General features: G+C 43.9%; 1 protein-coding gene across 1 annotated transcript in view; it reads right to left on the bottom strand.

The window, feature by feature from the left end:
• The window catches only part of hltf (helicase-like transcription factor), a 97,628-nt gene that overhangs the window by 21,456 nt on the left and 62,675 nt on the right, over positions 1-13,497 (bottom strand). The window contains exons 18-21 of the mRNA XM_072473870.1: positions 10,506-10,685; positions 9,327-9,451; positions 6,077-6,258; positions 2,950-3,075 (exon numbers count right to left, since the gene is read on the bottom strand). Coding sequence (XP_072329971.1) covers positions 2,950-3,075; positions 6,077-6,258; positions 9,327-9,451; positions 10,506-10,685 — 613 coding nt within the window. The remainder of the gene's footprint in view (positions 1-2,949; positions 3,076-6,076; positions 6,259-9,326; positions 9,452-10,505; positions 10,686-13,497) is intronic.

Raw genomic sequence — 13,497 nt, 5'->3', positions numbered from 1 at the left:
GAACTTTCAAATTCCTTAACTTTGTTACGATTTTCAGCATTCAAAGAGTCCAGGTAACATTTTAACCAGTCAATTCCACACACAGTAGATGTGCAGCCACTGTCCAATACAGCACAGTTGAAGGATTCTGCAACCAACACCCTCATTACCGGCGTAAAACTGCTTGTCAATAGGACAATGCCTTCTTTCTGGTCACTATCTTTTTCCTCTTCTAACTCTTCCGTGTCATGTGTCGCTTCAAACACTCTTATCATAACGAGTTGGGCAGTTGAAAGCATAATGGTATTGAGTCACATCGAAAACATCGATTTATCATGCCCCGTGCATTTCTGGGGTCCAACTTCCTATTGTAGGTTCTAACTGGGTTTCTGTCTTCATAATTTCCTTGTCTCGGTCTCCTTCTATAGCCTTGAGCCCTGTTCGTAGCCATACGATTTCGCCATTCTGTTAGTAGTGTATCTTCCATATTCTGCCTTATTGCAGGCTGACCTATTTGGGTCATCAGAGCCATCGGAATCGAATGTTTCCCCAGAAACTTTTGTAAAGCTTGTGTCATCTGTTCGAATAAGGTATCCTTATCAGAAACTGAACTCCTGTCAAAACCAGGAGCCTATCCATGTTGCTCACTCTAGCACAGTCAAGTAATTTAAAGGCCAACACAGACTGTGGAAATTCCGGATTGTGTTTCTGCGGCCTTTTATATAGTCTGCCAAATTCCATTATATAGTCTGCCATGGAGATATCCTCCATTTTCCAGAACTTATCAAAATCCGACCATGCTTCATACGCACTTAACAAGTCATCTTTCTTATAAATCTTATCCATATAATGTAATAAAGTCTCCAGACCTTCTTCTGAATCTAACTCTTCCAATTCCAGCTCAGAAAGCACTTTGTTTCGGATTTTACTGCCATATGGTAGAGAAAGAGCCAATGCCATACCTTGTTTTCTCTTTCCCAAAGCAGTTACCTTAGTCCACATAACTACCGCACTTCTCCATTGGTCGTACGATTCCCTTTCAGAAAATAAGGGAGGATAGTCATATCCAGCCATCTTTATCCTCGGTTCAGCCATATATCCCTTTTTTTTTCTTTTCTCACTCACTCCTTGGTTTGATCTGGAAAAGTTGTATCTTTCAACCCTCCACATTTACACAGCAACCATCCTCTGCTACCAATTGTTAGACGTTTTAGTTGCTGTGATATGAAGAGTCTAAAGTTCTGTTCCTTTTTCACAAACACACATTTATTTCATTCCAACAGCCTTTGCACAAAACTCTAACCATCCATCACCTGACAGAGGCCACCTGAAGCCCCTTTACATATCAGTGTCAATGAATGGATACTTAACATAAATGAGACAACTAATTGCAATGTCTCTTAACCCATTACTTAACACTGCTGCCTCATGGCGCTGAGGGCCCAGGTTCAATCCTGACCCCGGGTTGCTGTCCGTGTGGAGTTTGCACATTCTCCCCGTGTCTGCGTGGGTCTCACCCCTACAAACCAAAATACGTGCAGGATAGGTGGATTGACCATGCTAAAATGGCCCTTAATTGGGGGAAAAAAAAGAATTGGGTACTCTAAATTAATACAAAAGAGTTTCTGTGCTGCGGAGAAAGAGCAGGGAAGTGGGACCAATTGGACAGTTTTCTCAAAAAACCGGCAGAGGCACAATGGCTGAACGGCCTCCCTCTTGCTTTATCTGTGGGTCACAGTTTAACTTAAAAAATTCCGGCCAATGGGATTCTCTGTTCCTGCCGGCAGCGCACCACCCCGCGGAGGGAGTATCACTGCCAGCGAACTGCGCGCTGCCGAGAAACACGGGGCTGGGAGACCGTCGAATCCAGCCCCATATTTTCCGAACATTATTGCAGCCTTCACAGGATCACTGATAGCTGATCTCCATTTCTTCTCTCTCGCTGTGCAAGTAATTAGGAAAGTAATTTCCTAACACAGTAGATAAGTGGAGTTTATTGAATGCCGAGTAGCGCTAGTGGATTGATTATTTAGTCTATGGGGTAGCTCATTAACATTGTAACCACTTATCAGTGCCTTTTTTTCAAACCTTCCATACAATATAGGCTTGAGGTGCCAAAGGGCTTACTCCTGTTCTTAATTCGTATTGAAGTAATTTATTCATAATTTATGACCTTTCTAACCGTTTTCAAATCTCTTAATGATAAAAAAAAATTTTAAATCACAATTTGATGATATAAAAGCAATGCATAATGCGGTACAACACGATGAAAGACCTTCTTTTCTCCAACGCCTCCCCATTCCCGACGTAGAACAAAGGAGTAACTGGAAGAAAACTGGCTTCTGAATGTAATGGAAAAGCTGCTTTTGATGTTCAGCGCCTTGTAGAAATTTGCAGCAGAGGCAGCTCGCCATTGGTTGGACTCTTCCGATCGTGCTGAAGTCACTGGCCATTGGCGTTGCTCGCCAGCAGCCACGTGGGGTGGGGGGGGGGGTCAGCCTTGGTGGGAAAGGGAGGTCCCGTTGCTGAGGAGCGCTGGAAGATCCCGCCCTACGTTACAGGTGGTAAAGCACCCAAGACGTCCCAGGCATTCCCTGCCTTCAGAGAGTTTTAAATAAAACTCCAAGTTATGCCGGGGAATGTTACATCAAGCTCACTCAAATGTAATCCCCTCCCCGCTTAAAATAGTGACAAAAATAAAACCCTTCATGCCCAGGTCAGCCTTGTGATCTGGAAGTTAAATTTAAGCAACTCAATCCCCATTTTACTGTCAAATTTATAAAAATAAAAATGAGCTCTCACACAGACAGTTCACAAATGTGGCAGCTCTCAGTTTCCCTGATGTCTGCAGACTGACATTCCACACATACTATCTCACAGAATCTTCCCTTCCTGATATCAGTGCTTCTTCTGTCCACCCCCACAAATGGATGAGTGTTTTTTTAAAACAACAAGTCCCTTCTGACTGACCTTTGAGCTGGAGACCCAGACCTGCTGAGATTTATCAGGTGCCGTGGTGTCTGTCTCTTCAGGGGGGCACTCCACCAGCTGTTCCACTCGGATCTCGGCCCGGCACAGAGGACACCGGGCGGTGGGCTAGCGGGAGGAGAAAGGAGGCACATGTAACGAGACACCGCCAATGATAAAACACACTTAACGCGCTCGCAGGAACTGATGCTCTTGTCTTGACACTGATAAAGCATTTCACAAAGTGGTGGACCCGTGCTACTTCAACAGGCAGAGAGTACTTCGGAAAATGTGAAATTGTCCGCTTTGGGTGGAAGAATAGAAAAGCGGTATGTTATTTAAATGGAGCGGGATTGCAGAACTCTTCAAGGGATCTGGGTGTATTGGTCCATGAATCATGGTGATTAGGAAGGCAAATAGAAAAGGGAAATGTAATACAAAAGTAGGCAAGTAGGCGGCACAGTGGTTAGCACTCACAGCTCCAGAGACCCAGGTTCAATTCCAGCCTTGGGTGACTGTGTGGAGTCTGCACGTCACCCCAGTGTCTGCATGGGTTTCTCTGAGTGCTCCGGTTTCCTCCCACAGTCCAAAGGTGTGCAGGTTAGGTGGATTGGCCATGCTAAATTGCCCTTGGTTTCCAAAGGTGTGGTTACGGGGTTAGAAGGATAGGGTAGGGGAGCGGGCCTAGGTGGTGTGGTGTTTCGGAGGGTCGGTGCAGATTCGATGGACCGAATGGCGCCCTTCTACACTGTCGGGATTCTATGTTTTGCTGCAGCTGGAGTACTGCGTGTAGTTTTAGTATCCTTATTAAAGAAAGGATATAAATGCATCAGAAGCAGTTTAAAAAAAACCTCACTTGACAGATACCTGTGACGAATGGGTTACTTTATGCGAAAGGATGGACTTGTATCCATTGGAATCGCAAAGAATGACAGGTGATCTTATTGAAATATTTAATAAGCTGAGGAGAGTTGACAGGGTGGATGCCAAAAGGATGTTTCCCCTTGTGGGAGAAACTAGAACTAGAGGACACAGATCTAAAAGAAAACGACTGTCATTTAAGATGGAGATGACTTTCTCTCTCTCAGAAGGTCAGGAATATTTGGAACGCTCTTCTCCAGAAAGCAGTGGTTACAGGGTCATTGAATATTTTTAAGGCAGAGGTAGGCAGATTCTTGACGAACGAACAAGAGTCAAAAGTTATTGGGGGTTGGCAGAATGTGGAGTTGGGGCTATGATCAGATCAACCATGATCTTATTGAATGGAGGAGCAGGCTCAAGGGACCAAATGGTGACTCCTGCTCCTAATTTGTACGTTTGTATGTATAATTCACCATTTACACTGCGTGGCAGAAATCACAGGACATCAAGGGGCACTCCGATGTATAAAATGCCATTCTTCAATGTCATGACCAAAATTACTGGGTCAATCCTGCTGCAGTTGATTCCTTATATCTCCGTTTGGTTACAATGCTTTTCTGGTGGCATACAGCAATATTTCAAAACCATCAGAGACAGCAATATTGGCACTTTTTAAGAATTGCAATATGAATGCTATCAAATAAACCTATCAGTGAGCTGAGAGTCCCCCAATGAACCCTCCCAGCACAGGTAGGAAAATAAGAGCAACCTCCACAAGTGGCCTACTGGGCAGATTTTCATCAGGAGTATGTGGATACCTTTTACGACTATCACTGCATTATTATTTCAACACCATATAAGAAAATTCTCAAGTGTATAAATAACCCCAGAACATACGGTCCAAACACTTTGGCGTCCAATTTGGCAGGAAGAATAAAAAAGCTTATTAGCTACATGGCGAAGATTGCGGATTTCTGAAATTCAGAGCGATCTGGGTGTCCGAGTACATGAATCACAAAGGCTAATAAACAGGTACAGCAAGTAATTAGAACAGCTAATAAAATATAATTTATGAGGGAAATTGATTACAAAAGTAGGGGGGTTATGCTTCAGTTGTAAAGGGCACTGGCGAGACCACATCTGGAGTATTGTGTACAGTATTGGTCTCCTTATTTAAGGAAGGATGGAAAAAAACGTTCAAAGCAGTCCAGAGATGGTTTACTGGACAAATACCAGGAATGGGGCATTTTATTTTATGAGGAAAGGTCAGAGAGGTTAGGTTTGCATCCACTAGAGTTTAGAAGAACAAGAGGTGACTTAATTCAATCATCCTGAGGGTTCTCGTCAGAATGGGTGTGGAGAGGATGTTTCATCTGGTGGGAGAATCTAAAACTTGGGGTCATTGTTTAAAAATAAGAGGTCGAAGACAGAGATGAGGAGAATTTTTTTCCCCCCCTCATAGTGGATGTATTTACACATGTACACGTGGAAACAGGTATGGAGGAAAGAGCAATCTCCCAGAAGGTTGTGAAGATTTGGAACTCTGTTCCTCAAAAGGCAGTGGAAGAAGAATCGTTGAATATTTTTCAGGCTGAGCTAGATTGATTCTTGACTATCAAGGGGGTGAAAGGGTATTGGGGTCGGGGTCAGATCTGTCGTGATCTTATTGAATGGAGGAGCGGCCTCGAGGGGCCGAGTGGCCTTCTCCTGTTCCTAATCCACATGTTCATATCTGCAAAAAGCAAAACACCTTTGCATCAATGGTGTGGAAACACTGCCTTTAATAACCAATTAATGGGGCCTGTAATACCAATCAACCTTGTGGAAACATAGCCTTATATAACCAAGCCTTAACTTTGGCAGGTGACTGGCAAAAACCCCCGGATAGACATGTGAACAGATTTTACAGCAGACAATCAGAAGCGCCCCACTCCCTCCCCACCCCCCGCCACCCCCGAGTAAATTCCTGATACCAATGTCAACACAAAATCACGCATCCTCATAGAAATCGTAGAAAGGGGCTGGTTTAGCACACTGGGCTAAATCGCTGGCCTTTAAAGCAGACCAAGGCAGGCCAGCAGCATGGTTCAATTCCCGTACCAGCCTCCCCGAACAGGCGCCGGAATGTGGCGACTAGGGGCTTTTCACAGTAACTTCATTGAAGCCTACTTGTGACAATAAGCGATTTTCATTTCATTTCATTTTCAAATCTCCTTAAATTCAGGAATTCGAGAGTTTGCATAAAGCCGCACTCCTGCCATCCACTGACCTGCTCGCTCTGAATAACCTGGCAGATACACGGTCTGCAGTAAACGTGGGCACAGTGTGTAATCACAGGAAAGGTTAGCGATTCCAGGCAGATGGCGCACTCTTCGTCAGAGCCACAACTCAAAACTAGTTTAATCTTTTTCACCAATTTCTCCCGCAGTTCATCAGGAGTGGCATTGTCGACTGGAGAGAGAAAACGTGTGGGGAAAAGAGAGCAAAGAGAGTGAGGAGGGCAGTATTGACTTCCATCTAATGACCAGAAATAGCCAATCTTTCCAATTTTAACAATTTGTTCAAATTCACAGCTAACCTGACTACTGACCCTCGCACTGCAGAACACTATCATCTCTGATCAGCTTCCAATATAGCCCTGTTTGGATAATTAGTGTGGAAGGTTGGAATGTTTTATTCATTAAATATCAATTTGCACTACAACAAGTGTAATTTTGTTTCATTAAGCTTGTCCATGCTACGATTGGAATCCCCAGCTGGATTAAAGCTGGGCGACACGGTGGCACAGTGGTTAGCACTGCTGCCTCACAGCTCCAGGGACCCGGGTTCAATTCCGGCCTCAGGTGACTGTGTGGAGTTTGCACGTTCTCCCTGTGTCTGCATGGGTTTCCTCCGGGAGCTCCAGTTTCCTCCCACAGTCCAAAGATGGACAGGTTAGGTGGACTGGCCATGAAAAATTGCCCCTTAGTGTCCAAAAGGTTAGGTATGATTACTGGTTTACCGGGAGAGGGTGGGAGCGTGGGCTTAAGTAGGGTGCTCTTTCCAAGGGCTGGTGCACTCAATGGGTGAATGGCCTCCTTCTGCACTGTAAATTCTATGATTAGAGGTAGTTCAATTAAATGGCCAACATGTTTTTTTTCTTTCATTTTTCAAGGATCTGAGCATCGCTGGCTGGGCCAGGAAGTGTTGCCCATCCTGAATTACCCTCGAGGTGGTGGTGAACTGCCTACTTGAACCGCTGCAGTCTATGTGGTGTAGATACACCCACAGCGCTATTAGGGAGGGAGTTCCAGGATTTTGACCCAGTGCCAGTGAAGGAACAGCGATATATTTCCAAGACAGGATGGTGAGCAACTTGGGGAACCTCCAGATGGTGGTGTCGCCATGTATCTGCTGCCCTTGTCCTCCTAGATGGTAGTTGTTATGGGTTTGGAAGGTGCTACCGAAGGATCCTTGGTGAGTTCCTGCAGTGCATCTTGTAGATGGTACACACGGCTGCCACTGTGCATCAGTGAAGGAGTAGATAGCAGCTGCACAGAAAACCACTCTGTTCTCTCCACAGATGGATCTGTTAAATGCTTCCAGTATTTTCTAGTTTTTGTTTTAAATTTTCTGTCTCTACAGTTTTTTTTGCTATACAATAATGTATTTGCAAGTAGCCAGCAGTTTGAAAATCTTTTAGCATTTCACATAGTGAACCGTTGTTTGAAATGTGATATCCGATATTCATCGAACTGTACACAGGCCATTTGGTCCATTATATCGTTGTAAGGTCTTTAAAGAGTTGTGGAAAAATGCCACTTTCCTGTTTTTTTCCATGCAAATTCCTCCATGTCGAGTAAATAGCTTTTTTGGAAAGTTGCAATAAAATCTATTTCCACCATTGTTTCAGGCAAAATGTAAAACAATTTCTCCTTATCTTACCTCTGTCCCTTTAAATCTTTCTCATCCGGTTACCGACTCTTTGAATGCCGCCATTAAACCTCTCCCCTTAAATGTCTTTGCCCCAAGGAGAACAAGCAGTTTCTCCATGTTATTGGAGTCCTTCATCCCTGACATAATTCCTTGGACATCCACCAAGGCCCTAACATTCTTCCTAAAGCAAGGCACCCAGGGTGGGTCCCTTGCACGGTTTGTGAGGGTTACGTTCCCGTGAAACCTCGCAATCGCGAAGTTGCAAACGAGGAAGGGACTTAAATTTGATAAGCTCCAGCCATACGAGGGCAGCATTGGTTTGGGAAGTCACTCTACAGCAAACTGTTGTGACTATATCTACTCGCATGCACTTCTACCAGAGTTACTGGATAATCGTGTGGAACAGGAAAGCCGATTTCGAAGGCCAATTATGCCAAATCATCATTGCCCGAGTTGAGATCAGCTAACCCCATCCCATACAGGTCCATAGACCATCCTAGTCTATGCAGTTCAGTTACTCACTGAACAAGCTCACAAAGGTATATGTACTCTGAGTAACCGACCCCAACAATTACTTGCTGTTTCCTCCATTTTAACATAGTATCAGAGTTCCTTACTCATGTTCCAATGATCCAGAGGTCACGTTCAACAGTGTGAAATTTACCAGAGTCTGTCTGCCTCAGCTTTCAAACACCCTCAATGATACCTTGGGGTGAATTAACCCATCCCACACTGGAGCTGTGCTCAAAGGGTTTGCCTTGTCAATGGGTCAGAGCAGAGATTCCGAGATTGCTGGGTTAATCCCTTTGTTCAGGTTGCGCTTCAGCTGCCACCATTCCAGTCTCTGCTCTGTCACAGCTGCCATCTCCCCAGGGTAAACACTGCTCACATGGTGGGTAATACGGTGCGCAAAATACAAAACGCCGAATACAAACAAGCTGTGAAAGCTTCCACAAAGGCCTAACTAGCGTTTAATAAAGCTTTAAAAGAAGTCTTGCTTTTGTATTCTAGACCTCTGTTCAAATCCTCAATTTGACACGAACAGGAGCAGACCATTCAGTGACATGAGGATGTTCTGCAATTTATCATCATGGCGGATTTGTGTCTTAACCATCTTCAAAGGTTAGCTGCACGCAATCTCGGTCTCAATGTTCTTGCACACCCTTTTAAAATTCTACCATTATCCTGCCTTTTCTCATTATTCCTTAAAAAATATATCCCTTTACATTTGTCCACATCAAATGTCATCTGCCATCTACCTGCCCATGTCACCAGTCTATGTCCTTCCGAGGTCTGCTACTCTGCTCATTCTTCACGGCTTTTCAGAGTTTTGTCTCATTTGCAATCTGATGCCCTAAAGTACGAAATCCAGATTATTCACATAAATTAAAGAGCTGCGGTCCTCAAACAGACCCTTGTGGAGTCACCACTGTACACTTCCTTCCAGCCTGAAAAACAATTGTTCTTCTGTCCCTGAGCCGATCTTGTACTCCTGCTGTCACTGCCCCTTCAATCCCCTTGGATATCAATTTAGCAAAAGGTGCCTGAAGCAGTGGCCTCATTTTGTTCACATGGGGGAGCATTTCTGAGGAGGCTGCTCTTACCCGAGGAACCCATTACAGCTGAAGAGTTTGCGAACAGACGAGGATGGCAGCACAGCTGCCTCAACCAGACCAGGATAGCGAGGACGTCGGCATAATGTGTGAAAATGGATCCTTCACTGAAATATCTGAAAAATGTTGGAACAAGGATGAGCATTAAGTTGCGAACACATGTGTTTGAAAGCAGCATTCCATCCCAGCTCCCAAGTGTCCTCACTAATCATCAAGACTAAATTTCTAGCAGGCACGACACAGTTGCCAAACAACAGGCTTTCCAACATGCACAATAACAAGAGCGGGAATAACAGAAGAGAATTACAGTGAGGAAGAAGTTTGGCGACATCCGAATTAGGAGCAGGAGTGGGCCACCTGACCCTTCGAGTCTGTCTCGCCATTCAATAAGATCATGGTTGGTCCGACTGCAACTTCAACCCCACGTTCCTGCCTACCCCTGATTACCTTTCACCCCCTTGCTAACTGGGAATCTATCCAGCTCTGCCTTAAAAATATTCAAAGGCTCTGCTTCCACTGCCCTTTGAGGAAGAGAGTTCCTGACACTCACGACCCTCTGAGGGAAATATAAATTCTCCTCATCTCCATCTTAATTGGGCACTCATTTACTTTTAAACGGTGACCCCGAGTTCTAGATTGACCCACAAGAAGAAAAATCCTCTCCACATCCTCCCTGTCGAAAGCCCCTCGGGGTCTTCAAGGTTTCCCAACTACAGCAAGACAGACAGTTTTTGTTTTGTCCGTGAGCATTGCCACGGAAGACAAAACACTTTGTTAAAAAATTTAAGTTATGGTTACAGTTATTTTTCAGTAAAGAGCTTCAGATGAAATGTTCCACTTGGCCAGTTGCTGATACTGAGAAATTACAGAGTCCTTCAGCCCATGGTTTTCGGTCCATTAAATTGAATCTCTGAATTAAGCACTCTGATGTATTGTCCCTTCTGGTTAATAGAACTAAGCAATCCAAAACCGGCTGTCAAAATGCATCTACTGGAGGTACGCATTCGACAACGAATTGTAATCCTCCCAAATATTTCTCTTTTTACTGCTGACGCCATTGCACAAATAAGACATGAGCTTCATTAAAAAAAAGTTGAGGATGTGCATGGAATAAAATGTACCAAAGGGACAACTTTACGCTTGAAACAGGGAATTTGTTCCGAGTCTCACCTGCCAATTATGGCCCGCCCTTCATTCTTCACAGATTCGTATATTTGCTTCTCTTCCTCAGACAGCGTTATATGTTGAACGAAGACAGTGCGTTCAGGGAGCTCGATTACAGGCTTACCATTTACCTTGCTGGTTTTGGTTCTTCGCAAGGTAATGTTGTTTATTAATGCCTGCAGCCTCCTGAAGAATGAACACAAACAAAAGTATTGGTGACCTCTGGCTAACAACACAGCTTTCTCGGCTCCACACAGAATACGATAGTGAGGGCACTGCACTTGGACATCACCACTGCGGAATTTTACATAAATGATTATGGCACAGAAATAGGCACAGGCCATTCTGCTGAAGACGTTATTCCGATGTTCATGCTCAATAAGCACCACCTGACATCCTTCTTCATCTCACCTCATTCTTGTCTCTTTTGTTTATCTAACACAAACACATCGATGGTGTTCACCTTGTTTGGATCCCAGACGAGAACCCAACTATTATCAATGTGTAAAACTGTGAGGCGATGTAACTGCACCACGCGAGTGATAACGCTGACCCATAGGTATCTTTTATGTCGAAACAAACTTTAATTTGAATTTATCACATTAGCAACGAAGTAATAGCTTTACAGTTGGCAGGTGCAACAGTTCTGAAGTAAAAGAAGAAACATCGACTTACTTTGTAAACCAGCCACTTTATTCCATTTAAGCAAACCAATGTATATTAAATACCACTCTTGAATAAAGTTAACAACCAAGGTTTTACTTGCTTCTCTCTGTGCAGAGTCTTTTACTTGCTTCTCTCTGTGCAGAATCTTTGGAGAGAGAACCTTTCAGGACCAAACTAAAACACCTCTGTTCAGATTAGAGCTCTAGAACCTACTGACTCTTCAGACAGACCTGGCCCCTCCCATTAACTGCATCATTTGTTCCCAAAGCAGAAGGCATTCCTTGGGCTCTCTCACAAAAGGTCCCTTGACTTGGTTTAGCCAGTACCAAAAACAGTATCCCTCAAATTATCTACACCCATAGATCTTTCAAATCTAAACAATATTCTTATATCTAGTTATCCGTAAACAAGTAAATGGCTCTCAAGATCTATTAACAGAACACTTCACTTACAAATCAATGATTACCTCAATTTTACAACATCTTAATTATCGCTCTAGAAGTCAGACTATCTGTATGCATCTTAACCCAGATTTTTAATAACATTACTAGAAAGAAAATCTTTTTACATTCATCACAACCTCAATTCATGTAGTAGAAAGTTCCAATAATTTAGGTAATCTCTGGGAAAGACGTTTGTCCCAAATTTCCTTTAAGATTTATCACTGACCAAATTGTATTTATGACCCCTTGAGTTGAATTCTCCCACAAGTGGAAACTTCTTCACGATGTAAAACCATAGGTGCTGCCTAACATACTGAGTATTTCCATCATTCTCCGTTTTTATTTTGTTCATGCCTCTTCACAACTTTAAAGACCAAATCATCCCTCAAACTTCTCTTTTCTACAGAACAGAACTCCAGACTGTTCAGCCTTTCCCCACTTATAACCTCTCTATTCTAATAGCATTTTAATGATTTGTTTTTTGCCCACATTCTTCAGTGCCTCCTGTCCTTCTTGTGATTTGGATCCCAGATCTGTGCAGTGAATTTTAATATGCAAGATGGAAGAATATTAGCATCTCTATAAACTGCAACAAAATTATTTTGGATAATGCCAACTTATTTTCTTGAAAACATAGCTCATGAGTACCTTTTGTCTCTGAGTCAGAGGCTTGGAGTTCAAGCTCTACTCCTGGACTTTAACTGGAACAGGCCCAAGGGCTGAATATTCTGCTCCTGCTCTCCTATAAACTAAGCTGACCCCAGTACAATATTCCAAGTTCTATCTTGCCAGAGGAGCTACCATTTGGCAGAGGAGTTACACTGAAGCATGGTCAGGCCATTTCACGTTCACTCTATCTAGGCCTCTGTCCAATTCACACCAGTGATGACTTGTAACACAGCAATGGGCTATCTTACAAGTTGGGAATGAGAAATGATCCGTAAAACAATGTTTCAACTGATGTAACATGCAGGCCCTCGTAAACTTTCTCTTCTTTGAACAGGAGAAGCTTTGGCTCAACCGTGTGGAACGGGAGAAGATCCGCCCCACTGCTTCATCCTCTTCAACACCTTCATTCACAACAAACCCGAAGCAGTGCATGGAGACCTCCCACCTTCTGACAGGCGCCAGGGACATGGGGATCCACCTGCCCTTCCGGCAATGTGTTCCCCCAGGATCAAGTAGCTGCATGCCTCTCGTCTTCGGATGTCTGTGATCTCTTCGGATATCTGTGATATAAGCAAGGCCGTAAAGACAAGTCCCCAATTTTGCACGCCATGCTGGACCAGATGGCGTGATGGAGAATCGGGAGGGGTGGGGGTGGGGGGGGATTCCGGTCGGGCCCTCGTCTGCATCCCATTCGCGGAATGTAGATCGGTTTCACACCGGCCTCCAGCAGGATTCCCAATCCACCATAGCAGGCATCAGCAGAAGATCCCGCAGGAAATTAACGGCGTGAAACCGATTTTTGGCACTCTTGCTGCTCCCCTCCCCACCATGGAACCTGCGAGCGGGGCACGGGAGGATCTTCATTCTGTCCATTAAAGTCTACTTTCACATTTCACTGAAAACCATTAAAAAGTTACATTTTTTTATACAAAGTGTTAGTGACAACTCTGAAGCACAATCTTTCAGTATGTTTCTGTGGACAGTGCTGCCGTGTGCATTGTGTACACAAAAACAATGGCCAGAACAGTACCGAAAACGGCTGTAAACAAATGATCTGCTTCAATCCATTAGTACTGAAGAAACAGTTCTATTACACATTACCTGTGAGTGATATTCTGAAGGTATATGTTGCATAGTTTGATTAGAGAAAAATAGAGCTAATATCGTCAGAAGCAATTTTTTCAAACAATCATGAACTGGCATCGTTCGGCTCATCCACT

This window comes from Scyliorhinus torazame, chromosome 14 (genome assembly GCF_047496885.1).
Source record: "Scyliorhinus torazame isolate Kashiwa2021f chromosome 14, sScyTor2.1, whole genome shotgun sequence".
Lineage (NCBI taxonomy): Eukaryota > Metazoa > Chordata > Chondrichthyes > Carcharhiniformes > Scyliorhinidae > Scyliorhinus > Scyliorhinus torazame.
Note: the sequence above shows the minus strand (reverse complement) of the source record. Positions and strands in the feature narration are given on the sequence as shown.